General features: G+C 41.5%; 1 protein-coding gene across 1 annotated transcript in view; it reads right to left on the reverse strand.

Moving 5' to 3' along the window:
- The window catches only part of LOC126161379 (uncharacterized), a 151,846-nt gene that overhangs the window by 68,024 nt on the left and 56,946 nt on the right, over positions 1–26,876 (reverse strand). The window contains exons 2-4 of the mRNA XM_049917156.1: positions 16,221–16,417; positions 10,324–10,479; positions 10,099–10,201 (exon numbers count right to left, since the gene is read on the reverse strand). Of these exons, the coding sequence (XP_049773113.1) occupies positions 10,099–10,201; positions 10,324–10,479; positions 16,221–16,417 (456 nt within the window). The remainder of the gene's footprint in view (positions 1–10,098; positions 10,202–10,323; positions 10,480–16,220; positions 16,418–26,876) is intronic.

The raw sequence follows: 26,876 nt of genomic DNA on the forward strand, positions 1-26,876 counted from the left end.
TACTGTATGTTTAGTCTGAGTGAACAGCATGCTGAATGAGGTGAGGCAGGAGTAGTGGTGGAAGTCAGCCATACTGGGAGTGACAGTGTAGATTCCAATTAATATGCAGACTACATGCAGGATGCTCTGTCACTGGTACACATGGAGGATAATGAGATGCCACCAGTGGACCCTGAAGCTCCAGAAGATAAAAAGTCAATCAAAAGGTCAGCCCATATACCAAAATCCAAGGACTATGCAGGTTATGTCACCTATTTGGTAAGTGACATTTTCGTTTGGGAGAAGATCCTGTTAACATGGAGGATGCCACTTCAAAGAAGACAGAGAAGACTGGATAAGTACCATGAAAGAGGAAATAAAGTGTTTTCTGAATAATGGTGTTTGGTAGCCTGTGGACATACCAAAGAGCAAAAGTATTGTAGGTAACAAGTGGGTATTTAAGTTGAAAAGAAGTACAAATGGCACAGCACTCTATCATGCTAGACTTGTTGCTAAGGGATTTACTGAGAAGCTTGGTATAGATTATGATGAAACCTTTTCACTAGTTGTGAGATTATTACTCTCAGAGCTGTCATCAGTGTAAATGTAAATCTTGATCCCAACATTAATAATTTTTATGTGAAGACTACTTTTCTGTATGAGGACTTGCAGGGAACCATTCTCATGAAGCTGCGGTGTCCCTGGTGCAGAGCACTCTATCTTTGACTCTTATTTCTGTGGACTGCTTTGTTCTAGTTTTTTCTTGGTGCATAACTTGTTCTTTTGCCATGTTTTTTTTTCAGTGATTAATACCTGCATATTCGATACTTAGTGTTTTTTATTACCAACCAACCATATGTGATAACCACAATGGTGACCCCAACACCATCATCATCTCATAGCGAGTTATTTTGTGCTCGTTTTCATAAGTTATGAACTTTGTGTGCCATCCCACATTCTTTCCGTCACAATGGATCTACCAGTGTCTTTCGGTGCAAGTGTGACAGGCCCTATGAACTGTGCTTGCAACCACGAATGGACAAATGTACCTACTTCGAATTTGGTTAAAAGTGAACAATTATTTACGCCCGGCCACACTGGTGGCCACCTAACCTTAACCGCCACAACATGGCCACCGCCCAGCATGGGAGTACAACAAGAGCCACAACACAAACAGTACAAGCCACCTAATGACAACATGGATGATCTTCCTGTTAAAGATATTGTGGTTCATCCTTCATCTACGCCATTACCTTCAGGTTGCTTTGACGTGCCGATGAAGTTCCAGAACTGTGAATTGAACATTCCTATGCACGGGGTAGCAAATTCTTTTATGCCTAGTGTCACAGCACGCCCCCCCCCCCCACATGTTGTCTCGGTAACGCCAGTCACCTTGACTGCGCTGGTTTCTGCGGCCATTGCACCATGGTTGTACCACGACTGTCTTACACCCATTTTCATAATGGCACCAGCCGTTCCACCCCTCCCCCCCCCCCCCCCCTCATCCCCATGGCTGCGCCGCGACTGCTGCCTTCTGCTCGCTGTTGGAATGGCACCTGCCATTACAACCGCGCTGTGTTCTTCGCCAGGACTGCAGTTTGGACACATGGTGTCGACTTCTACACCAACCCCCTCCACACCATATGCTACATGCAGCCACTGCCCCATGCAGACCTCAGGTGACGCACCATTCACGGCTACTGCACTTTCAGTGTCGGAGGTGTCCTGCTCTGCTCGCACAGATCTGCAGCTGCCAGTGCTGCCTTGACATGTGTTATCCAGCTGGTTTCCAAAGCTACCTGCTTTGCATAAATACAATCCAAAAACTTGGTTCGCCTTAGTGGACCACCTCTTGGACATCCATGGCATTTCTGATGCTGGCGTTCGTTTTGTCTGCCTGATGAACCACATCCACAATACATATGGATCTCATCAGCGATTTGCTCCTCTCACCACTCACCTCGCACAAATATTTGATGGCCAAATCACTGCTTATTGAGTGCCTTTCCCACTATCTGGTGGAGGCTTTCCATTAAACTATTCATGAGGAGCATCTTGATTACCGCAACCCTTCGCAACTTTGGTGGTGCCTACGTGCTTTAATCGATGATCAAGCATTACCTGATGCCACTCTTTGGATGTTGTGGATGGTGAAATAGGCTTCAGATCTGCAACTTCATCTACTGTCTCACGTCGCACACTCACTAGAGGTTTGTTTACACATGGCAGATCAGGCTTGCATTTTCATTTGTAACCAACACCGAGTTCTCATGTCGAAACCATACTTGATCTCCCTCTCCCTGAGGATTATGCTCAGCTCCATCGTTTTCTGGGTATGGCTAACTTTTATCGCTGCCATATTCCTCAGGCTGTCCCCCTCCAAATGGCCCTCCCTGACACTCTCTCTGGCAGAAACACCATTGGGGAATGGAAGTTTGAGTGGACCAAACCCATGCTCGATGCATTTCATAACCTTAAAACTGCCCTTATCAAGGCCGTCACACTCACCCACCCTGATTCTGAGGACTGTGTCTCGATCACTACTGACATCAGTGACTCAGCTGTGGGTTCTGTTTTACAACAGCACAACACTGACTCCACCCTAACCCCTCTGCTTCTTTTCCAAGAAACTGATTAAGAGGCAGTATAAATGGTTGGCTTTGGACTGTGAGCTCCTTGCCATGTATGAGGCAATTAAACATTTCCATAGTGACCTCGATGTGTGACTTTTCACAATCTACACAGATCACAAGCCACTTGTGGATGCTATTCATAATCCAGCTAAGGACCTTCCACCAAGGCGTTTCTGCCATTTGGACTACATCTGTCATCACCCTTCCGACGCATGCTATATCTGCAGCATGGAGAACATTGTGGTGGACTGTCTTTCCCGCATCTACCTGCTAACTGCACTGCTGAATCTGGAGGAGCTCACCCAACTTCAGGCTTTAAGACAATGATATATACAGTGAATAATATCAAACAATGAGTCATCACTCTCTGTCCAGCCCCATATACTACGCGTGTCGATGATTCCTGTCTTTTGCAACACTTCTACGGGCACATCCCGCTGCCTGGTCCCTACCACCCTTCGTCACAGGGTCTTTACTGCCTTTCACGGCTTGGCCCAACCTGGAATGCAAGCCATGACGTGGCTGGTTACGGAGCGCTTTGTCAGGCCCAACTGAAGCATAACTGCCGCACTTTGACCCATGCGCGCATCCTGTGCCAGCGCAGCAAGGTCGGCAGGCACGCTCAACCGCCACTGGGCAAGTTTGACATTCCAAAGGGGGGTCATTCCATGTCAAATCAACACAATTTTGGGAGATTTTCAGAACTGATGACTCAGATTTTCATGATTTTTGTTATGTAGCAATATATCATAAACTTATGTAAAAATACCAAATTTCAGTTACACAGCACAATTATTTTTGAAGTTATTAATTTTTAAAGATTTCAATTTTTTTGAAAAATTTCATATTTTAGCACCTTTAGATGCCTATAGACTGGTAGCCAGTGACGATATAAACCTGGGCATAATCTCATTTTAAAGCTGTTGAATAGGGCTTTAATATGATATGCCACAAGATAGGCATTACAATTTTTTTAAAAAAATTGAAAATTTTAAAATTTAAATTTCTCAAAAAGTGGAAATTTTAAAAATTGCAAAAAATTATCAAATATAGTTGTAATGTGTTAAAACTTATAGCAAAATTCTATCATGGGATCTCAATGGGATCAGGAGATACAGGGCTTCAGAAATTCACGTTTTGTAAATAATGTACTAAATTAGTAAAATTTTGCAAAGCAGTGTGCAAGACACTATTAAATTAATAAAACACATCAATTACTTTATAGTTTACCATGTTTGGAAACCTCTCTTTAAAAGAAAACTAAAGCTGATTGGCCTACAAATAGAGGGAATTCCCCTTTCACAAGGTGGAAGCTGATTGGTTAATTAGACAAGACCACTCATTTATAGCCAGTGTAGCATCAGAGTTGCTTGTATGATGTGCATTTGATGTTTTCTGTGATATTGTATGTTTAGAACACAACCCATTTCTTGGCCACTGCACTTTTCCTAACTAATTTCTCACTGTTTATCCCTTGCAGGATGGATACCACTGACAAGACAGTAAAAATAGATTGTTTTAATCCTTTTGATAAGCCTAATCACTTCCATGCAAGAAAAGGTTTGAGACATGTTACTTCATGGATGTGTGACTTGATTCCAGGAACACCTGAGTTGACATTTGTTGGAAGCAGCTGACAAAGTTGAAAAATGAAAAACATAGAGAAATTTCCACTGGAACTAGCAACATACATGAAGAAAGTCAGTCTGATACTGAAACTGAAGAAGCTATTGATATGCCATCTTCAGATGAATGTGAAGCTCTGAGTTCTCTTAACAGCTCTCCTTTAGAGATGGGAGAGTTGTCTGTAGACAAAAAGAGGATGTAATCCAAAATTTACTCTACTAAGAAGGCCAACAGAATCAATGTGGCTGTCAAGAGAAAACTGCTAATGAATGCATCTAGTGATGATGAGAATGATGATTCACAAGATGAGTTCTTAACACATGTAAAGAAGGTGAACAACAGCTTCACTAGTAGGAAGAAGAAGCTTTAACTGCTGACTCTTTTGCCTGACAGCTGGAGTGTGAGAAAAGTAATACAGGAATTTTTGGCCTCTGACTACTTAGTTTGACAAGGCAAGAAGTTGAAAAAAAAAGGGCACCTTGTCTGGTCCTGGTCTGAAACCAGGAAAAAGTCTGCCAAATCATACCATTCATATTGTTAAAGGATTTTTTACAAGTGATGAAATGAGCGGAGTGATGTCAGGGATGAAGGACTTTATATCAGTGAAAGACAACAGCACAGGTGGTACAGAACATGTTCCAAAAAGGTTAATGCTTAATAATTTGAAAGAAGCGTGTATAGTTTTCAATTCCCAACTATAAAAGTGGGATTTTCTAAGTTTGCAGAACTTAAGCCTAAAAATTGTGTGCTAGCAGGCCAGAGTGGAACACACTCAGTCTGTGTGTGCACCACTCATCAGAATGTGAAGCTTATGTTTGAAAATGCAAGAATGAGTTCAGTGATGGATGGCAAAATTGAAACATACAAGGACTGCCTGTGCAAATGATGGTTTGCAGCCCACCATCAACTGACTGCTTCTTTTCTGATTGTGTTTCATGTCCAGGTACCAAAAGGATTAGAGAACTTTCAGGAAAAGCATATGAAGACAATGCAATTGAGACTGTCACTTACAGACAGTGGATCTCTGTGGATCGATGTAACTTAGAAATAATTCAAAAACTGGTAAGTGAATTTGTTGATATATTTTGTGAAAAACTTCCTGTCCTACTTTGTCATAATTTCACAGCAAAGGAACAAAGTGCATTTCTGAGACATACTAAGGAAAATCTTCTGGAATGTGAAGTGGCTGTCATTTGTGAAGTCTTTGATTATTTTGCAAGATGAGGCACAATCATATCATTGGTCAAATAATCAGCCAACCAGTCACCCTTTTGTAGTGTATTTTAAAAAGAAAGAAGTCAAACATTTAAATTTTGTAATAATATCAGACTGCCTCAACCACAACACTACAGCTGTCTACCTGTTCCAGACAAAGTTGATGGAATATCGCATTTTTCAGCAACAACACATGGCAAAGGACCATGCAATAGGCTGGAGGCCACAGTAAAAAGACTAGCAGTCAGAGCAAGCCTACAAAGACTGTATGAGGACCAAATTATGGACGCAAGGCAACAGTTTGAATAGTCACATCAGAACATATCCAACATAGACTTTGTATTTGTGACCCTTGGAGAATACATTAAAACTGAAGAACAACTGACCAACCAGTACAATACTGATATATCAGGCATCCGGAAATTTCATGCCTTCGTATATCCAAATATGGAACCAAAGTAAATGTGAAATTATTTTCTTCCGCAGTTGTTTCAAGCACATTTCCTGTTGTAAAGGACGTACAGCAAATATTTTTTGCAGATATTAATGGGTATGTAACGTCAATCTAAGGTGACACTTGATGGTTGAGTTATGTTCTGGATAAAGATGAAGATTGCAGTAAAGTGCAAGTTACATTCCTTCATGTTTCTGGTCCATAACACTCATTTATTTATCCCATATCACCTGATACACTGTGGATCCCTTTTGCAGATGTGATATGCAAAGTGAACCATGTCACACAGACTGTCAGTGAAGTGAACATATGTGTGGGTATCTTACAACGATTGAAGTCTTGATGAGCCAATTTGTTAACTCTTTACTCATAAAATTGCATTTTTAATGTTACACTTACGTGTTTGTGTGAACTTCCTCCATTAGAAAAATGTAAAAGTAATAGCTACTGCTTGTTTCATTGTAATGAGTTGCTTGTTTCATTCAATGAACTATTCAAAATTTTCTGAAACTATACTAATTCTGGTATTTTTCACAAAACGTGTATTTCTGAAGTCCTGTACCTCCTGATCCCATTGAGATCCCATGATAGAATTTTACTGTATGTATTAAGACATTACAAACTATATTTGATAATTTTTATCAATGTTTAAAATTGCTACTTTTTGAGAAATTTAAATTTTAAAATTTTCAATTTTTTAAAAATGGTAACCACTATCTTGTGGCATATCATATTAAAGCCCTATTCAATAGCTTTAAAATGAGACCACTCCCAGGTTTATATCATCGCTGGTTGCCAGCCAGTAGCCATCCAAAGGTGCCAAAACATGAAATTTCTTCATAAAAATTTAAATCTTTAAAAATTAATAACTTCAAAAATAATTGTGCTTCTTAACTGAAATTTGGTATTTTTCCAAAAGTCTATGATATATTGCTGCATACCAAAAGTCATGGAAATCTGAGACATCAAGTCTGAATCAGTGTGTTCATTTGACATGGAATGACCCAGGGGCATCTTCAGCATGTCCATATCGATGTCGTTGGTCCCCTCCCCCCTTCTGAGGGTTACAGATACATCTTATCGATCATCGGCAGTGTGACCTGGTGGGTCGAGGTGGTCCCTCTTATTGACATCATGGCCGAGACCATCGCATGTTCTTTTGTCTGGGCGTGGGTTGCTCTTTCAGCTGCCCCTATCTCTCACGACTGACCAGGGCACCAGTTTCTGTCTGTCCTTTGTGCACGGCTCTGGAAACACTGTGGCATCACCAAATTTCACATCACGGCTTACCACTCGCAGGCAAACAGCCTGGTCGAACGGTGACACCACACACTCAGGCCGCGCTTATGTGCCATGGTGGCCTATGGTCTGAGGCCCTCCCATGGGTCCCACTGGGTATTCGCTTGGCCCATAAAGAAGACTTGAATGCCTCACTCACTTAGATTCTATGTGGCAAACCCCCCGCCTCCTTCCCACTGAGTTCATCAAGGACTCACTGTCAGCTGCTACCGTGGATCTTCTCACTCTGGTTGAACAGATTCATACATATGTTGCGTGCCTCTGCCTCCCCCTTCTATGTCCACTTGTGTTCATCCACAAGCACCTTGCTTCATGCGACTTTGTGATGCTACAGGATGACACTGTGCGAGCAGCCTTGCAGCCGCCTTATTTGGGCCCTCACCGTGTGCTACGTCATGGTACGAACATGTTCGTCATCAACCTACGTGGCCATCCACAGACTGTGTCTGTTAATTGACTGAAACCAGCATGGTCACTCACCAACTTGCTCCTGATGCTCCCTTCGGCGAACGTCTCTCTGCCTGTGCAGCTGTTGGAACCACAGGACCCTTGCACCACAGATTTCACCGTGCCTACTTCTCACTCCAGCCACTGCCTACAACCGCTATGCTGGCACGAAGTCTATGAACTACCCAAGGCCATTTATTATTTAAAATGACCATCTAGACAGTGAAATGTATAGGCAAACAATGTACTTTGAGAACTGAGTTATTTTGTAAATACGTACATAGTGTGTTCATTATGAGATCAGGTAAAAATCTTGCAATTGTTGCTTTGTATGTATATTACTTTATGCCTTGTGTAATAACAATGTGGTGAAAGCCAAAGAGTATCAGGGATTATCTGATCATTTTGAAGTTAAAGATCAAGGAAATGCAAAGTCCTGTGTAGGCATGTGTATTGCTAGAAACTGGGAGGAAGGTAATTTAAAACTTGACCAGTAGGGTTATACTGCAGATGTGCTGAAATGCTTTAATATGTTTGATTGTACTCCTGTAAAACACCAACTGAGTCTGCATTGAAGATTGAGATGTGCAGAGTGATAAGGTTTGAGTGGGATGTTTGCTTTATATGCATACTAATACAAGATCTGACATATATGAGGCCTGTCTAAAAAGTATCTGACCTTTGGCCAGAAAAAATATTTCGAGTACTTGATGGGCTTGGGACTCTAATCCACTACAGAGTAGGCCCCTTGTGCTTGCACACACTTAGCCCACCAATCCTTCCACTGCTGGAAACACTTCTGGAAATCTTCTTTTGGATTGGTGTTCAGCTCCGCTGTCGTGTTCTGCATGATCTCTTCTCTACCCTCAAAATGGGATCCTTCCAGTGGCGTCTTCAATTTTGGAAACAACGAGAAGTCACAAGGAGCCATGTCTGGAGAGTGGGGAGGTTGGTGAGTGGATGTAATTCCATGTTTGGCTAAGAAATTTTGGATCAAGTGGGATGAATGTGCGGAGGCATTGTCGTGATACAGTTGTCAAGTTTTTCACCGTCCACACCTGCTGAATCTTATGAATTGTTTTGCTTTGAGAATCACCAAGCTTTTCACAAAATCTGATGCAGTATCTTTGCTCAACACGCTCAGTTATCTTGAGAGAATTGGTAATCCGACAAACACATTGTGTAACACCTCACTCAGTGACTGACAGGCACCACTGAAATGCTGGAAGGTGGGGACGAAAATCACCCTTACACATAAAGGTCTCTTCATTCCTGCACTGCACTATCATCTCTATTTTGCATGGGAAAATCAGAGGTTGGGTATTTTTTTGACGGACCTCATACTATACCCTATTTTTTAGGCAGTATGATTGTAAATTTACTAGAGTACATTGGAGTGCATGAAAAAGAGTCCTTCACTATCTCAAGGAGGCTATTAACCCTGGAATTGTGTTTAAAAATGGGGATTTTTCACTAGGTTGTCAAAATATAGGAGTGCTGAAACTTCCTGGCAGATTAAAACTGTGTGCCGGACCAATACTCGAACTCTGGACCTTTGCCTTTCGCGGGCAAGTGCTCTACCATCTGAGCTACCCAAGCACAACTCACGCCCCATCCTCACAGCTTTACTTCTGCCAGTACCCCATCTCCTACCTTCCAAACTTTACAGAAGCTCTCCTGCAAAACTTGCTGAACTAGCACTCCTGAAAGAAAGGATATGGCGGAGACATGGCTTAGCTACAGCCTTGGGGGGATGTTCCAGAATGAGATTTTCACTCTGCAGCGGAGTGTGCGCTGATATGAAACTTCCTGGCAGATTAAAACTGTGTGCTGGACCGAGACTTGAACTCAGGACCTTTGCCTTTTGCGGGCACGTGCTGTAGAGCATGACAGCCAGAGTTCTGTTACACTGTCACAAAATTCTCTCCTGCATTCTAGATTGAAACATGTTTGTGCTAATGTATATTTTAATAGACAATGTGTGAAAAGAAGTGGGATTGTTATTAAGTACTTGCAGGCAAAGGAAATGCCTGTTGATTTATGAACTAAACAACTTGATAGGGAGCAATATGTATCATATTCATAAGTTGAAACTGTCATCAGATTAAGTGGTAGGGTTGTTATGTTGGAAATGTGGCCCCTTATATCATCCTTGTCGTAGCCATTGATTAAGTGTGAACCATCTTTGAGTCATTATTTCTTTGTTATCTGTGTATACATGTAATACTGATCTATGAACAGAAATATTATGAATGATATAATTAGTATTTATCTTTATCATCATAAACACCAGCACATCTAACAATTTGATACAGAAAGACTAAACAATCCTGAAGTGAGACAGTCATTGTATTTCATATACAAATTGATTACAAAATAAATTTTCATTAGTTGACAAACTGCAGCGCATAGGATGAGTCAATGCAAGACAAATACCATAATCACCTGTGACCTGTAGGATGCTCCTTCAGAGGTAAGAAATTATTTAGTGGTTGATAAGGTGTTCCATAGTAATCTACGCCCTGTGGCAAGCCCGGCACAGGAAATCCTGTTGGACATAATATTTATAAATGCGTTGGTAGTAATATATTCCAGTAGTGCTATACAAGAGTGTCTCCTTCAATATTTTTAAACATTGTGAACTGAGAATACAGAAAGAAAACTTCTTACCAGTGTGTGGAATTTGATAGGATATACTAGCTGATGCCTGAGGCTCTGCATCAATGGCATTTGACATTCCAGCACTATTTGTATAAGGAACTGGTTTCTTCATATTTGGCCATCTGTCCTGCAGCAACACGTCATCTGCTCTCATTGGAACAAGATCTAAGAAAAGTGATTTATTTTTGTTAAGTGGTTAGATAACTTTTCAATGTTGTTTTTCTAAACATATATATCATCAAATTGATACAGCTTAATAAACAATCAATATTGTTTTAATTATTTAAGTTGCAGTATTATCACTCAGTTCAAGCCAGTGTTGTCAGAGACAGTCTCTGATGATCCATTGTGGACATGGGACAGTGGATGGTCAAATAGTTAACAGTGATATTCGCCAAACAGCTGTGCAATCGAAAAGTTATTTTATTTTCGCTTCCAGTTTTGGTTGTTCGGCAAATTTCAGTGTTAAATTAAAAATTGTCAGAGACAAGTTTGCAGTAAAAGAGTAGTCTGTTAAACTATAAAATGGAGGTTAATATGAGTGATTCAGAAAATGGTATACATGTAACTGAGTGGTAGGAAGTCCAGGTTGAGAGTGAAATCATCCAAGAAGTTCATCAAGAACAAGAAAATGCCAGCTACTGCCTGTTCACATGAACTACCAGATACATCACTGGACCCAAAAGTGTTAGGAAGAAAATAGTACAGAGCAGCTGCTCTCATTTACGATGATATCACAACTTTTCGTGGATAGTTTAAACAAAATTAACCAGGATAAAATATTACTAAAATAGAGGTAATCACATCACCAAAATACAGGAACATCAAGAAAGAAGCAAAAAGGAAGAATACTGTTTTGATAAAGCACAGCATAAGGAGAAAAGATGACCAAACTGTACCTGAATGTGCCACAGTGTTTCATGCAACATCAGGGATGTCCAAAGACACATTCTCAAATCTGGCCAATAAATTTCACGTAACAAGGAAGTGATAGATTGAAAACTTAGGGGAAGACCATAGCACTACTAAGGATGAGGACATTGCACAAGCTGTAAAGAATAATATCAAAACATATAAAACATATACAGGGTGGCACACGAAATGTGTTACCATATTGTTTTTGAATAGAAACTTTATTGTCAATTCAATCTGAAAGGAACATATACTACAATGAAGAGCCATCCATGGACATTTGTTCTAACTCAGCACATGCTCTATATGTCCACCATTTCATTTCCTAACTTCCTTCAAATGAACACTGAAGTTAGTGATTACCCTGTGTCACATGTCTTCCGTAATTTCACTGCAAGCTTGAAGAATAAGTCTTGTGAGCTCCATTAAATCACGTGGACGTTTTGGGAAAATTTTTTTCTTTAGGTACCCCCAAAGAAAAAAGTCACATGAATTGAGGTCTGGACTATTGGCGGGCCAATTTTGTCTGTCATTGAAGCGACCTGGAAACCTGAGTGAAATGATCCGCATGTCAAAATGCTCGTGTAAAAACTCCAACACACTGTTTGCAGTATGTGACCTTGCTCCATCTTACATGAACCACTGTGTGTTGAAGGGCAAGGCAGGAGCAAGAAGCTGTGGAATGAAGCTATTGTGAAACATGTTCAAATAATGCTCACTGTTCACAGTTTCTTCAAAGAAACTGGAAATTTCTGCCCACGCTGTAATCCTTGGAGCATAATGTTGTCGTTCATGAAGCACTTGTGGGTTTTCAGTGGCCCAAAAGCATACATTTTGTTTGTTACCTAAATGAAAATGCACCTCATCTGAAAACCAAATGTTGTTGAGAGTTTCTTCCCCTATACTCCGCCCACTGAGCAAACAGTAGTCTCTGCTGCTTGTGTTCTTCAGTGAGCTTCTGTGCACAGTTCATCTTGTATGGGTACGTATGGAGGTCACTTTTAAGAATGCGTTGAACGAAGCATCTGGATATTCCCAGTTGCACTGCTGCCTTTCTACATGATTTCCTGGGACTTCTCTGTACAGAAACTTGTACCACTTCAATATTCTCCGACAAACAAAAAGGCTTAGGCTGAGGTCGCTTCGCTTCCAATACTGTTCCTTCCTGTACAAATTTATCATACAACCCGTGGATTGTGTGTTAAACTGTTGTCGAAAATGCCTCTGAGTCACAACAAGGTTTTTCGTTTCATGAAAAAGTAACACAATGGCCGATCGTTGCTGTGTCGTTAGTCTTCCATTGTCAGCCATTGCTGCTTACTAGTCTCCTAGTGGCAGAATCATGAATTACACATCATTTCATAACTAATTTGTTTTTCAAAGTTCTGCTGGTACTGCTGTAGAGATACCAGCGGGATATCTAATGTGTGTCGTAAATTGTGAAAGAAACAATTGGTAACACATTTCATGTGCCACCCTGTATATGTAGAGAGAGCCACTATTCAAGAAAAAAGTCCAATAGATGATATTTACCATATGAGCTGAATACAGTCAAAACATGGAAACATTTTTGTGAAGGAAGGGAGTTGTCAGGCCTTTCTGTTTGCTCTTTATTGAATTACAAACATATTTACTATCACTGCTTTAATGTGTCATTTAAACCTCCCCATACAAGTACATACTCAGTGTGCCAGACTGGTCTTCAAAAATTAAAAAAAAGGATCAAGATTTGGAGAAAGAGAATCAATTAATAGCAAACCACATGTTACACAAACTGTATGCAAAAAAGTTCTATGCAATAAAGAAGGAGGAAAATCATAAATCCAACTGTGGTTGACGTATGTTTTGATATACAACAGAATTAGCTGGTACCTAAGCTCTCTGTAGGTGAAGTATTCTGTTCAAGACAGGTTTGACTATGCAGTTTGTACATTATGATTCATTCCTGAGCACAGTCAAGGGAAAAGATTGCTTTTATACTTGGCTTGAGACAGAAGGACCAAAAGAATATAACCCCATGGCCTCTGCTCTATAGAATTTTCTCAGAAACCTTGAGGTGTCCCAGTCAGAAGACGGTCAAAATGAAATTAATTTATTTTCTGATTCCTGTACCAGCTAAAATAAAAATACAGCAAGAATGGGCATACTAATGGCATTCGTGGAAGAGACCAGGCAATTTAATAAGCTGGTATACACTATTTCCCTACTTGTGTTTACCGCTAAATGCCTCCTGACAGAGTGTTTGGTAGAGTTGAAAAAGACTATAAAAAAAGGAAGATATTCTTTCACCACCTGAATGTTATGAAGTTGTGGAACAACATGGCTTCAACTGGATACTAAATACAGATTGGGAAACAAAGGATTTCATGCCCAGAGCACTACAGGCCCACAATCTAAGATACATTTGAGAGTAATTGCTCAGAGAGTGATGTTTTATGAAACTGTTTAGAAGAAGGTACTGTTATCAGTACTGGACACTTATAATGGAAGTCCCATAGAGTTTGAGGTACGGAAATCCAGAAACTGCAGCTAGGAAATCAGGGAAGCAGCCACCTTGGAAATGAAGAATATGATCAACAAAGAAAACTTGCTAGGCATTTTAATCTATAGAAGGAGCAGAAGACTTTTATAAGGACATTGTTGAAAGTAATAAACAGATTTCCAGTTTGGTGGGTTGTATCAAGTATTTCATGTTGTATTTTAATAATGTTTGTTGCTATTTTGTACTTCTGCTTATCAAACATTTATGGAAAAGTATAACAAATATACTTTGCTCCATTTATTGACTTTTGACACTCATAAACTTTGTTCTTCTACTCTGAGACAAAAATCATAATCATGCCTGGAGAGCAGTGTAAATGTTAAATTACCTCATTTATCTAATTAGTCATTTGGTGTAACACTTAAAAATGCATTTTCTTGAAAATTTACTTTTTTGCATTTATCATCTACTGGTAAAACAGTCCTCAATTGTGATAAGCACTGTATTGTTGATTCTGAATAGTGTGTGCTCTTTAAAGCACATCTCACTGTTCCCACTTGTCTGCCCCACTAGAACGTGTTACATTCACTGCAAGCAATTGTGTGCACACCAGAGTGCATGGCTTTTGTTTACTGGGGAGACTTCAAAAGGTAAGCTAGGCATTATTATGGCAGGTAAAGTAAGTGGTATTGATTGCTAAACTACACTGTGAAGTGACACAGATACCTGACACTATTTTTCAACATAGACCCAAAGTCCTAGTAAACAATGGTTAAAATGTTCTACCAGTCATTCAGTTCCTCAATAGAAATCCCCTCCTTGGTCATGGAGATATTCAAGAACTGCTGTGTGCTTGTCCTCATTGTTAGAAACTCTGAAATTGCTATGTGCCAGTTCCTCAATTGCCTGGACATTGTTATCTGAGGTCAAGGTTAATGAATGTCCTTCCTGATCATCATGACAAGTCTGTGTGGCCTTGGTTGAACCACTGGGACCATTTCACTATGCCTGGATGGAACGTTGCATTTGGTCCATATACTGCCAGACCTGTCAGTAAATCTGTGTGCAATTTAGATGTTTCGCCCACAAGAATTGTACTGTCTTATGTATTCCAACTTTGGAGTACATTTCCAGTTACCTCACCATTTCACTCCTACAGTGTGATGCACCTGTTACCTGTACTACAGTAGAACTGGGAGGAAACCGAGAACATGTAAGGATGGAAGATTGTATTTAATGTCCTGTTGACATCGAGCCAGAGCATGTACTCAACTCTTTTTATCCACTAGTCTTAGTGTGTAGCACTTACTTTTTGAAGTCTCCCTGTACATGTATTAACTATATGCGATATCTTATGAGATCATATTTCAAAACCAGTTCTTTCTTTTGTATGCAGTAAGCCTCAAATGATGGTTAGCAATAATCATTTGATTCATCTCACAATTTAGACTGAAATAATCACTTTGATTTTTCATTAGGTTTGTGATGAATCATTCCACCAATCCTATGGATACAGCACTAGATAGATCAATAAGCAGTCACCCATAAATCTAATATTATGAGAAACTGGATGTTGCAATATTTAATAAAGAGCAGATGACAATGACCAACAGATATCTGACTTGGCAGAAGTCAACATATACAAGTATAGCACATGGCCAGCCAGACCTATAGTGGTCATGCAGACAACATTCTTTTGAAAACTCTGTTCTAACTTACATGTACATATGAACTACTCCTGCAGACTTCTTCTTTCACTTGAACCTTGTGGGCTCATCATGAAAAACAGCTCACCTGGTGCAACAACTGTGGCAGGAGGGTGCTTGAATGCTGAAAAATTAGTTCTTTGTATGCAGTGTCATAGTTTTTACTCTACTTTGTGAATGAGTAGGACCAAGGCAAGGGATTCACAATCCTTGGAGCTCACATTGTGTGCCCTTTTGAAAATGTATGACTGGTTCCTAGTACTTAAATACTGAGCACATCCAGTTATGAATCTTCCTCATAACTGGAACCCTCTCAGCTGACAATGCACCTATCTAATGTGCACATTTTGTGCAGTAACGACTTTTAGAATATATGAGGAATGTCTATTGTTTTGAGGAGCTGTGCAACTCATCAGACATTTGATCTACTAAAATCTTGACGCAGTTAATGAACAGGTGGATCCTACCACTTAATGCACTATCCACCTGCATATCAACATGGAATCCTGCACTGCAAACAACATGGTTGATAGCACAACAAGACTTTTACAGATATTTAATGACACAAGCATCACATGAGATAGATTGAATTGTTGGATTGATAGTCAAATTTAAATGGTCACAAAATGTAGGCATTATGAGTATTTGACAGCCATTCTTGAACATGAAGGAATACATCAATGTAAAACAATGAAAAATATATAAATTGCTGCTATATGCAAAAGTGTTTCGAAAGAGCCTAAAAAATGTCAGCACCAAAGCACATGTGAGATATGGTAACACAGACCAATATGAATAAGTCTTACCATGTCCAGATGTTTCGTGGTTGAGAAATGGTGTCTGTGTAATTTCTTGAGTTGGACTAGAATTCACTGGGTGAATCTCATTGTCTTCAGCAAGAATACTTGCCACTGCTGACAATGTGATAATGAAGACTTGCATTGTTTGTAAGCTCTTGTGCATCATATTCCTAGTTATTTTTGTTAATAAAAATGGTGTATACCTGTAAAATTAAAGTAAGTCTAGTCAGAAAATAAAACTATATACACAAAAATATTTTCATGACACAAAACCAGAATTTCAGATGGAAGTGAACTATTTTTCCACAACCTATGAGTAGTTTAAGTAATAAACCTTTAATCTAAAATGGTACTGTCACATCAAAACCACAGTCAAGGCTAAGTCCAATGCAGGGATGTCAGTGAAGAATAACACTTAGAACTGAAAGCACATTTATTACTGACACCAGCTCACAGCCAGAACAGAACTGAGCTCTTGGACAGAGAGTGCAACTATTTTCACAAACATCAAATATTCCAGAATATACAGACATTACAAACATAAGATAATGTATTTCAAAAACATTCCAGAAATTATGAATATTAATTGCTGATGTCAGGTTTGAACTGGTGACACACAGCAAGGCAGCTGTGATACCAACCACTACACCACACTGTGTGTGCCATAGCTCATAGCATTGAGAGACAGTGACCTGCTGCTCAGAATTTCTCATTGAAGTTGACTACAGCATCATGTATCTTCTCGTTCATCTTGTCAGTGGTCCTCTGGATGGCAGTGCTGGTGGATCCTTGCATTCTCGTCTTGTTGTTACATCCTCTTCACTATGATGAGCATCAAAGGTAGGCTCTATCACTGAAGCTTTGCTATTGTTGAGTGGGTCTTCAGTTTGCTTGTGTCTCTCAGTGTCGATCTCTGCATTGGGCCATTGTAAGGCTTCATATGGAGGATGTGGAAGACATCTCTGCACTGTTGCCTTCCTGATAAAAGATCATAATCCTCAACTTCATATGTGACATCCGACAAGCAACAAAGGATATGATACCATCCAAAGTAGCCCTTTACTAACTTATCCGATACTCCTACTTTCTGCACAGGTGTAAAAATCCAAAGGTACAGCCTTCCTGCCCTAGGCTTCTTCTTACCCCCAACACTCAGTTGCCTTTCCTATCATAGGCTTCTGCTGAGAGTGTGGCCTCAGCATCCAGAGACTATGGTCAAGTGTGTGTGAGTTGTGTTTGCCTGAGTGTGTTTGTGTGTGTTTATGTTGTCTATTTTGAATAAAGGCCTTGTTGGTCAAAAGATCACTTTCTGACAGTCTTTTTGTTGTGCCTGTCTGCGGCTCAGTGTCTCTGCCATATGGTGAGTAGCAACTATCCTTTTCTAATACTGTTGCAATCTGCTAAAATGACAAATTCAAAAGACTGCATTCTATCACTGGTAGTTATTCTTGCAATGTATGTTCTTGTCAGCAATTTAAGTTTTCCATTTGCTCCTTTAACACATTTGCTATGATGATAATGATGATAATCACTCAACATTACAGAAAAAGAATCACATGAATTGATTAGCACCCAGATTGATTGGCCATCAGTGATGATTCCAGTTAGATTTCCTGACATCTTAGTGACTGTCATCCATAGAAGAATTTCCTCTTAGTGGCCTCACCTCCATAAATAATCAACTCACTTGGTTTTCCTGAATTTGGTGGCTAGGTGAGCAGCTGGTACCCCTGTAGGTGGTGGGGAACACCTAGGGCATGTTTGGGGATATGGTGATGCGCTTCATCCAACAGGTCAGCTATAATCATTTGCAGTGAACTGGCATGAATAGGACTGATGTCATGGTTGACCTCCTGTGATGTAATAGTCATTGAACACTTGTCTTCTCTCTCTGTAGTTTAGCTTACAATGTGCTTACTGTGAAAACATTCCAGGACATTGTTCTCAGTAGCTAAGGTAGAATATCCAAAATTTCTAGGTGTATGTATTGATGAGGGGTTGAACTGGAAAAAACACACTGAGGATCTGCTGAAACATTTGAGTTTGGTTACTTATGCTATTAGGCTCATTGCAAATTTTGGCGATATACATCTCAGTAAATTAGCTTACCACACCTATTTTCATTCTCTGCTTTCGTATGGCATCATATTCTGGGGTAACTCATCATTGAGTAAAAGAGTGTTCATTGCACAAAAGCGTGTAATCAAAATAATTGCTGGAGCTCATCCAAGATCATCCTGTAGACACTTATTTAAAGAGCTAGAAATCTTCACTGTAGCCTCACAATGTATATATTCACTTATGAAATTTGTTATTAACAATCCGAACGAATTCAAAAGTAATAGCAGTGTACATGGCTACAACACTAGGAGAAAGGATGATCTTCACTACTCAAGGTTAAATCTAACTTTGGCTCAGAAGGGGGTAAATTATGCTGCCACAAAAGTCTTTGGTCACTTACCTAATAGCATCAAAAGACTGACAGATAGCCATATAGTATTTAAAAGGAAATTAAAAGAATTTCTTAATGGCAACTCCTTCTACTCATTAGATGAAATTTTGGATATAGTAAGTGGGTAATTTCCCAACCCCCACAAACAAAAAAATTAAAAATATTGAGTGTCATGTAATATTTTGTCTAATGTAATACCTTCTATAGACACCTTTTAATAACCTGACACGTTCCACATCATTATGAAGTGTCGTGGTCGTGATCTATGGAACAAGTACTAATCTAATCTAATCTAATCAGTTCTCAAAATGTTTGTTTTTCTGTGGAACATTGTATTTGACAGAGGGTTGTCCTTTGATGGTTGTGACATAAGCTGTAGCTGGCAGAGTTAATTCTTTATAGCATGTTCAAAAAATGGTGGAGATTGGTGCCGAAGATTGTTAAACTCTCCTTGACATGCTGAGGTATTTGGTGTTCTGCCAGATATCAATGTCATTCACAACAACATAACTCCTTGTCTTCATCAGGTGCTACCTGAGACTGCTCATTGAGTGGAATGGGTCCAGTATATACTTACAGTTATCCCTATCCACAGCCAGTTCCAGGTGTTCCCTTTGTGGTCCACTCCTGCTAGAAGTGTCATTAGGCATTCCCTCTTCAGTCTAATCTGCCAGGCTGAGATCTGGCATTCCGCAGAGAGGATACCTGAACCAGCCATTCAGGGGGAAGGACATAGGTCTAAATAGTCGACTACTCAACCCATTCCACTTAACAAGCAGTCTCAGGTAGTACCTAATGAAGATAATGAATCACATTGTTGAAATATCCTGTATGAATAATGCTGATACGTGGCAGAATACCTGACATCTCAAGATATCAACAGACCACTGGCAAAGCCTGAAGGATTACCCACCCCCTCTCGACATTCTCTATTATCTCCTGATATATGGGGTTGACATTCATGGCTACTATCCCTTGTATACTTTATCTGACATTTCTAGCTGCCCTACAGTGCTGTATGTCTTCTCTTGCTGTCTGGAATATGAAAGTGGTGAGCTCATGGTGGTCTTCCACAACTGTCATAGGGACCACATTCGGCAGTCGCTCATACCTTTATTGTCCGACTCTTTTCCATGCATTTCCTCAGTTCACTGGCATCACTTGATGAATTCATCAGTTATTGTGATATCCTTTCCCAAAAAGAGGTTTGTACCTGACTTCTTTAATCAAGTGTGAGATTTTGTTGGCTTCTGTCATATTTTTATTTATGGTGTGACATAAAGCCAGAACATGTGTGTGTACAATTGTGTTGTTTCCCCATTATGTTGGTGTCTTTTCTTCACCTGTTCTTCCACCAAATGGACTTGCTGCTGATTGTTGCAGAACATTTTCTTCCATTCAGCCTGGAATTTGTACCAGCTATTCAGCTTCTCTTCAGTTTTCCTGAACCACTGCTGGGCTGGGCCATCCAAGTAAAAGCACACAATTGCCAAACATATCATGTCACCTATATGTTGCATCTGCTGACCTGGTCAGATCTTTTCAGCCATTTTGCCAGATCCTGACCTATATCTCTGGAGAACACTGATGGATGCCTGATGTGCAGATGATGTACTGCTGTTTTGGAATCCATCTGTCCTCTGAGTATACATGTAGTAGCCACCAGAAAGATCACGGGAGGTGCACATCAGCACGGCGCGTCACGGATGGTAGTTGCCGCAAGTAGAGACCCTTCCACCAGAGGGCACGCTAGAATTTGGCCGCGACCTCTGCCGATGGAACAATAACAACTCAGGCAGCACGGACCGTGCCCAGTCAGTTCACATCGGGCCTGCCTAGGAGACAGTTCCCAGTCTACGCTATGTGAAGTGCGACAGAAAACGTGAACCATGTTACTACACAATTTGGTGATGAGTAGGGTTGTTCTTTCACGTGTTACATCGTTGTTCTGGTTTCGCAGCTTATCCACAGCATGGAGGATTTAGTGCGGGTTTTGGTTGAGCAGCAGACGGAGCTCATGGCCTCCATGAAACAAGTGCTTCCGGCGTTGTCCTCCATGCAGTGTGCTCCAGCGCCATTCCCTCCTCTCTTTCCCCCATATGACGAGACGGCAGAGGATTGGGACGCATATGAACATCGCCTTCGGCAGTATTTCCAGGCGTTTCATGTTGCCGATGTGGAGGTATGTCGAGCTCTTTTCTTGTCTTGCATATCTCCCTCGCTGTATCAAGTTTTGCGGCAGCTAGCGCCGTCACAGGAAACCTCATCCTTGTCTTTTGACGCATTGTGTTCATTGCTGTCTTCATATTATCGCCACCGCACGCATGTTGTGGCAGCTAGGGTTGAGTTCTATCAATGCAAGAAACAGCCCCATCAGTCTTACCGGGCGTGGGCTGCTACCCTGCACGGTCTTTCCCTCAGGAAAATTATGTCTTTGTGGCAATTTCAAGGCCACCATTAATTCCCAATTGGTGGTGGACACCTATCCTTTGCCTCGTGCTGATGAATTGTTCTCCGTCATGGCGGGAGGCCAATATTTTTCGAAAATCGATCTTTCGGAGGCTTATCATCAGATACCACTTGATGAGGACTCCAAACGACTGGCAGTCATCAACACCCTGTTTGGCCTTTACCAATACCAGCGGTTGGCCTTCGGAATATCCAGTGCCCCGGCGATCTTCCAGCATTATCTTGAGCACGTCACGTCGACAATCCCTCATTGTATTATTTACCTGGATGACATAATTGTCACAGGCCGCAGCATGAAGGAACACTTACACAACCTTCGCACCCTCTTTCTCAAATTCAGGTCCGTGGGCTTGCGTTGCAACCTGCATACGTCAAACTTCTTCCAACCGTCCATTGAGTATGTGGGCTACACCATCTCTCAGCACGGCGTCCAGCCGCTAGGAAGTTTGGTCCAAGGTATCGCCAACCTTCCGCGGCCCACTTCGCTGAAGGAGTTACAAGCTTTTTTAGGCAAGATTGCCTATTACCACCTGTTCATTCCCAGGGCTTCCACTATAGCCAGACCCCTGTACTGCCTTCTGCGCAAGGGCATTCCTTTTGATTAGTCGCCTGCATGCAAGGGAGCGTTCACCTCGTTGAAGTGCCTCCTCATGTCAGTGCCTTGTTTGGCTACTTTTGACTCCCATAAGCCGTTGGTCCTAGCTACAGATGCTTCACAGTATGGGGTGGGGACGGTCCTGGCCCATTGCAACACGGATGGTTCCGAGCAGCCACTGAGGTTTGCGTCTAAAACTCTTAGTCCTGCACAGGCCCATTACTCCCAGGTGGAAAAAGAGGCTTTGGCCATTGTCTATGCTGTTACCAAGTTTCACCCTTTCTTGTATGGCACGAAATTTCAGTTAATCACTGACCATAAGCCTTAATATCGTTATTTGGCCCCGCCTCTCAGATTCCGGAAAGGGCAGCCCACAGACTACAGCACTGGGCCTTGTTTCTCTCTAAGTACCATTATGACATTCATTTTCGCCCTACTAAACAGCATGCCAACACAGACGCTCTTTCCCATCTTCCGGTGGGCCCGGATCCTCAGTTCGATCGAGAGGAGATTATGTGTTTTCATTTGGATGTGGCATCCCCCCAAGTGCTTGATGGCTTCCCGATCACTAGTTCTAGAGTCGCCAGGGAAATGGCAGCTGACCCAGTTCTCCGGCAAGTAGTTGACCTCATTCAGCAGGGGTGGTCATCCCGACCTCCAGGCCGGGCCTCGGACCCTCTTCATAATTATTTTGTTCTATGAGACCGCCTCTCTGTCTTGGAAGGAATTCTCCTTCTGGCTACCGATGATACAGCTCCTTGCGTGGTTGTTCCTGCAAGTTTGCGAAGGGAAGTCCTCATGTTATTACATGAGGGGCACTGGGGTGTTTCCCGTACTAAAACCTTGGCTCGCAGACATGTGTACTGGCCCGGTATTGACAGAGAAATTGAGCACTTGGTGGCCGCCTGTTCCCAGTGTGCGAGCCAACAGGCATCTCCCAGGTCAGCATTCTCTTCATGGCCGCCTGCAACCCAGGCATGAGAACATGTTCACATCGATTTTGCGGGCCCGTTTCTCAATGGCTTTTGGCTCATTGTCATTGATGCTTATTCCCGATTCCCATATGTGGTTCACTGCTCCTCAACCACTTCAGAAGTTGCAATCCAGGCACTAGCAAAAATCTTTCATGTGGAAGGTCTGCCAGTCACCCTGGTCTCGGACAATGGACCTCAGTTTATTTTGCAGACCTTCCAGGATTTTTGTAGGCGCTTCGGTATTCGGCATGTTTGCTCTCCCCCCTTTCATCCACAATTGAATGGCAAAGCCAAGCACATGGTGCACACTTTTAAGATGCAGATGAAAAAGTATGTGCACGAATTTCCTGCAGAGGAGGCATTGACATTTTTCCTGACGGCATACCGGACCACACCAATGGGACAACGCAACCCCGCAGGACTCCTCCACGGGTGCCAACCTAGGACTCTGCTGCACCTCCTCCGGCTTGGTCCTCGTCAGTCTTTGCAAAACGGAGTACCCGGCTTTCCGACAGGGAATGTCGGTCTGGGCACGTGGGTTTGGTCGCAATCCATTTTGGAGACAGGTGGTGGTCCTGCGCCGCAATGGCCGCTGGCTCTATACCTTGCAGGCGGGGGACCAGGAGGTACAGTGTCACCAAAATCAGATACGTCCACGTTTGGGCACCCACCCTCCGACCCCTCGGGCACCGTCTTCCCCATTGCCGGCACCCGTGTTGGTTTCTCAGGGGACGCTGCCGCCCCTCCCCCCTGTGACTCCGCCGCACTGTGATGGTTCTCAGCCTTGGCAGCCTCAAAGTAGCTCCAGCACCGGCATCGTCATTGTTAGAGATGCCCCAGCAAGAGCCGTCCCCCCTCGCAGGCCCAGTTTCTCAGGAGGCTGGTTCACCTGTGGCCTTCACACTGGGTCTTGCCCCTCCCGAGGTGGACCAGGATCCGGAGTTCACTGGATTGTCTCCCGTTCTGTCCCGGGCTCCAGTGGTGGGGTGACAGGGGCCTCTTTGTGTGGGTCACTTCCAGCTTTATTCGAAGGTTCCAGCTTTAGAGTTGGCAGATCCCCTTGACTCCAGCCTTCCGATGGACATGGAGGTCATCACTCCTGCACGACGCTCCACCTTCCAACACAGTGGCTTCACCCCTCGAAGGAGGAGGAGTGCAGTAGCCACCAGAAAGATTGCGGGAGGCGCACATCGGCACGGCGTGTCACGGACGGTAGTTGCCCCAAGTAGAGTCCCATCCACCAGACGGCACGCGAGAATTTGGCCGAGACCTCTGCCAGTGGAACAACAACAACAACTCAGGCAGCACGGGCCGTGCCCAGTTAGTTCACATCGGGCCTGCCTAGGAGACAGTTCCCGGTCTATGCTATGTGAAGTGCGATGGAAAACGTGAACCGTGTTACTACAATACATATCTTATGGAGGATGTACTGCTTGTATTGCTGTTCCTGTATGTGTTGGCAATGGCTTTTATTTTGCCTAATTGGAGCCACCATGATGTAAATGTTTTGAAGTAGCCTGAGTTTTCACCTAACAACACCATGTCAAAACTACATTAAACTCCAAATTTGAAGGCAGGGATGTTAATGAAGTACAACACTTGGAACTGAAAGAACATTTTTTACTGACCAGAACAGAACTGAACTCCTGGATGGAGAGTGCAATTATTTACACAAACATCAATTATTTCAGAATAATGATATTTTATAAGCATCAAATATTCCGGTATATAAAAACATCACAAACAACATTCCAGAAACAGTTAATACTAAATAAAATAATAATTATGAGTAGTTTGGGTTTGAATTGGTCATCACCAGCATGCCAACCAGTGATGCCAAATATGCCACATTGCATGCACCATAGCTTGTGACAGTATAATAAAAATTTTTGATGCTGAGACTGTGCAAAATCTGCATTAATACCCAGAAATGTTACCTTTTCTGTTCAACTCTTACCCTGGATGTTATCAGTAGCCCATTGCTTTGTATTTGTTCTTTGGCACTGAATATTTACTGTCTTAACTCTTCTGTCATTATTATGATTTGGAATCTTTTTTGACATTGCTCTTTAATGTTATTGTTACTAAAACGTCTGCCTCTGTAGCTAAGTGGTCACATGGCTGATTGCCATGGAGGGAACCCATGTTTGATTCCTGGATGGTTTGGAGATTTCACCCACTCAGGAGCTGGGTGTTGTACTGCTCTCATCATCATTTCATCATCACTGATGTGCAAGTGACCAAAGCAGCATCAAATAAAAAGACTTGCACGAGGCTGCCGAATACCCCAAATGGGGTGTCCCAGCCAAAAAAAGCCATACAATCATTATTTTTCACTGACACAACTGCTGATTAACGTTTATAAAGCTGCTGACTTGGAGGAAATCAGAAATGAGCAGAATTTGCGAAGATTGTCAGTCACACAGTCGGTATGTGTAAAAGAATAGTGAAAATGTTGGCAAATACTGAGAGAATATCTTGCAGTAATGGAAAATGTGGGAAAGATACAGAAAATAAAGAACATAACAATACAGTACTATTGACACAAAAAAACACATACACACAAGATGCATTTGCTGTAGTGTACTCCACATAAAACTTGTTGCATATAATTAGCAGAAATGATTTCTTAAAACTGTTGGCTCTTTTAAGTATGTTACCAGATAATATACACCTGTTACTTTCTACTTGATTTTTGAGTGAGTATGCATTCATTCATCACATATTCACACAAAAATATACTGTTTTCAATATACTGTTCGGTCTATATCAAAACTAGTAGTTTGCAGTGGCAATTGCCAGGGCCACAGATATTTTCCAGAAAATTTGAAAAAAGATTGCTCCTCACATTCCTCACAGAGAAAACCTTCTACAGTGCAACAGCATCAGAGGTGCTGCAAAATTTGCCATACAGTAAGCTTCAAATGGCTGAAGCCGAGCTTATGAGTATAAATGCAAGTGGAAGTGAAGTACTTCCTGGATGGGATACAGTCAACTAATGTATTTCTGCTAGTTATAAAGTAAATGTCCTCATCACAAAACCTACAGAAACTCCAGTCAGGTCAGTTATTAAATCAGTTTTATTCCAGATACAACAAAAACAATTGTGCCACTAAACCACCTCTGCCATAAGTATGTCCCGTATTGCTGATCTTCAGATTGAAAAGAGGCATTTGATTGACTCAGACAAGTGTGCCTTGTTCATATCCTCTTCCATTACCAGACAGATGGAATTAACACCCTATCACATTACCCTGCACAATATTATCCACAGCACAACATAGTTGTTCCAAGTTCAAGTAGGAGATGTTGGGCTCAGTTTTCTTACTGAACTTATTTCATCAGTAGCTGTATGGGTTTAAGCCCACCTAATTACAGGCCATAAGCTGCTGCTCATCCTATTAAACACAGAACAAGACACTTTGTACCATACAGTGTAGTGTCTGTAATGATGGATACCTGCCTTGGCTGATTACAGTTTTCAAACTTATTATTGTCCCAAAACAAAGTATGCAACTGAAGATGTCTTGCACAATCAACAGAAAAACATGAAAGTCCTATTGTAGCTACATGTTTCTTAATAAAATTGATTGTTCTTGTCTTCTGCAAACTGAAGTTATGGCTTTGCTCACTTTGGAATGCACATTAATGCCAAAAAGTGGCCTAACACAAGTGTATGCACTAGTGTCGTCATGGAGAACACTCTCTTGTATCAGTTTTCCCATGATGTAATGGTTCTGGGAGTGGAGTGGTAATCTGAAATTGCATAGCTTTTCTTAGCATTTCAATGAATGAATTCACTAGAAGGAAAGGATGGGGAAACTGAAGAGGCTATTTATCTAATTGAAATAGATATGGTGCCTTATGTCAGAAAAAGTATTCAACGAAAAATAATAGATTTTTGGAAAGTGATTCTTAAAAGAAAGAACTGAACTTCAAATTTTTCCTCTCTCTTCCCCTCGTTCAAAGTCTCCAATCTTCCTCCCCATGCCCTTTTGCTCCATTCTCCTAAACGTGACATACTAAATGATGTTCATTTACACTACACTTGTGTCCAAAATTAAAGCAAAGATGGTTATTTTGCAAGGTTGCATTTATTTTGCCATGAAACAGTATAAACAGGAGATGGTAGAGTAGAGGCAGTGTAAAGAATACAGAACATAAACATTTGC

This window comes from Schistocerca cancellata, chromosome 2 (genome assembly GCF_023864275.1).
Source record: "Schistocerca cancellata isolate TAMUIC-IGC-003103 chromosome 2, iqSchCanc2.1, whole genome shotgun sequence".
In the NCBI taxonomy this organism is placed as follows: Eukaryota; Metazoa; Arthropoda; class Insecta; order Orthoptera; family Acrididae; genus Schistocerca; species Schistocerca cancellata.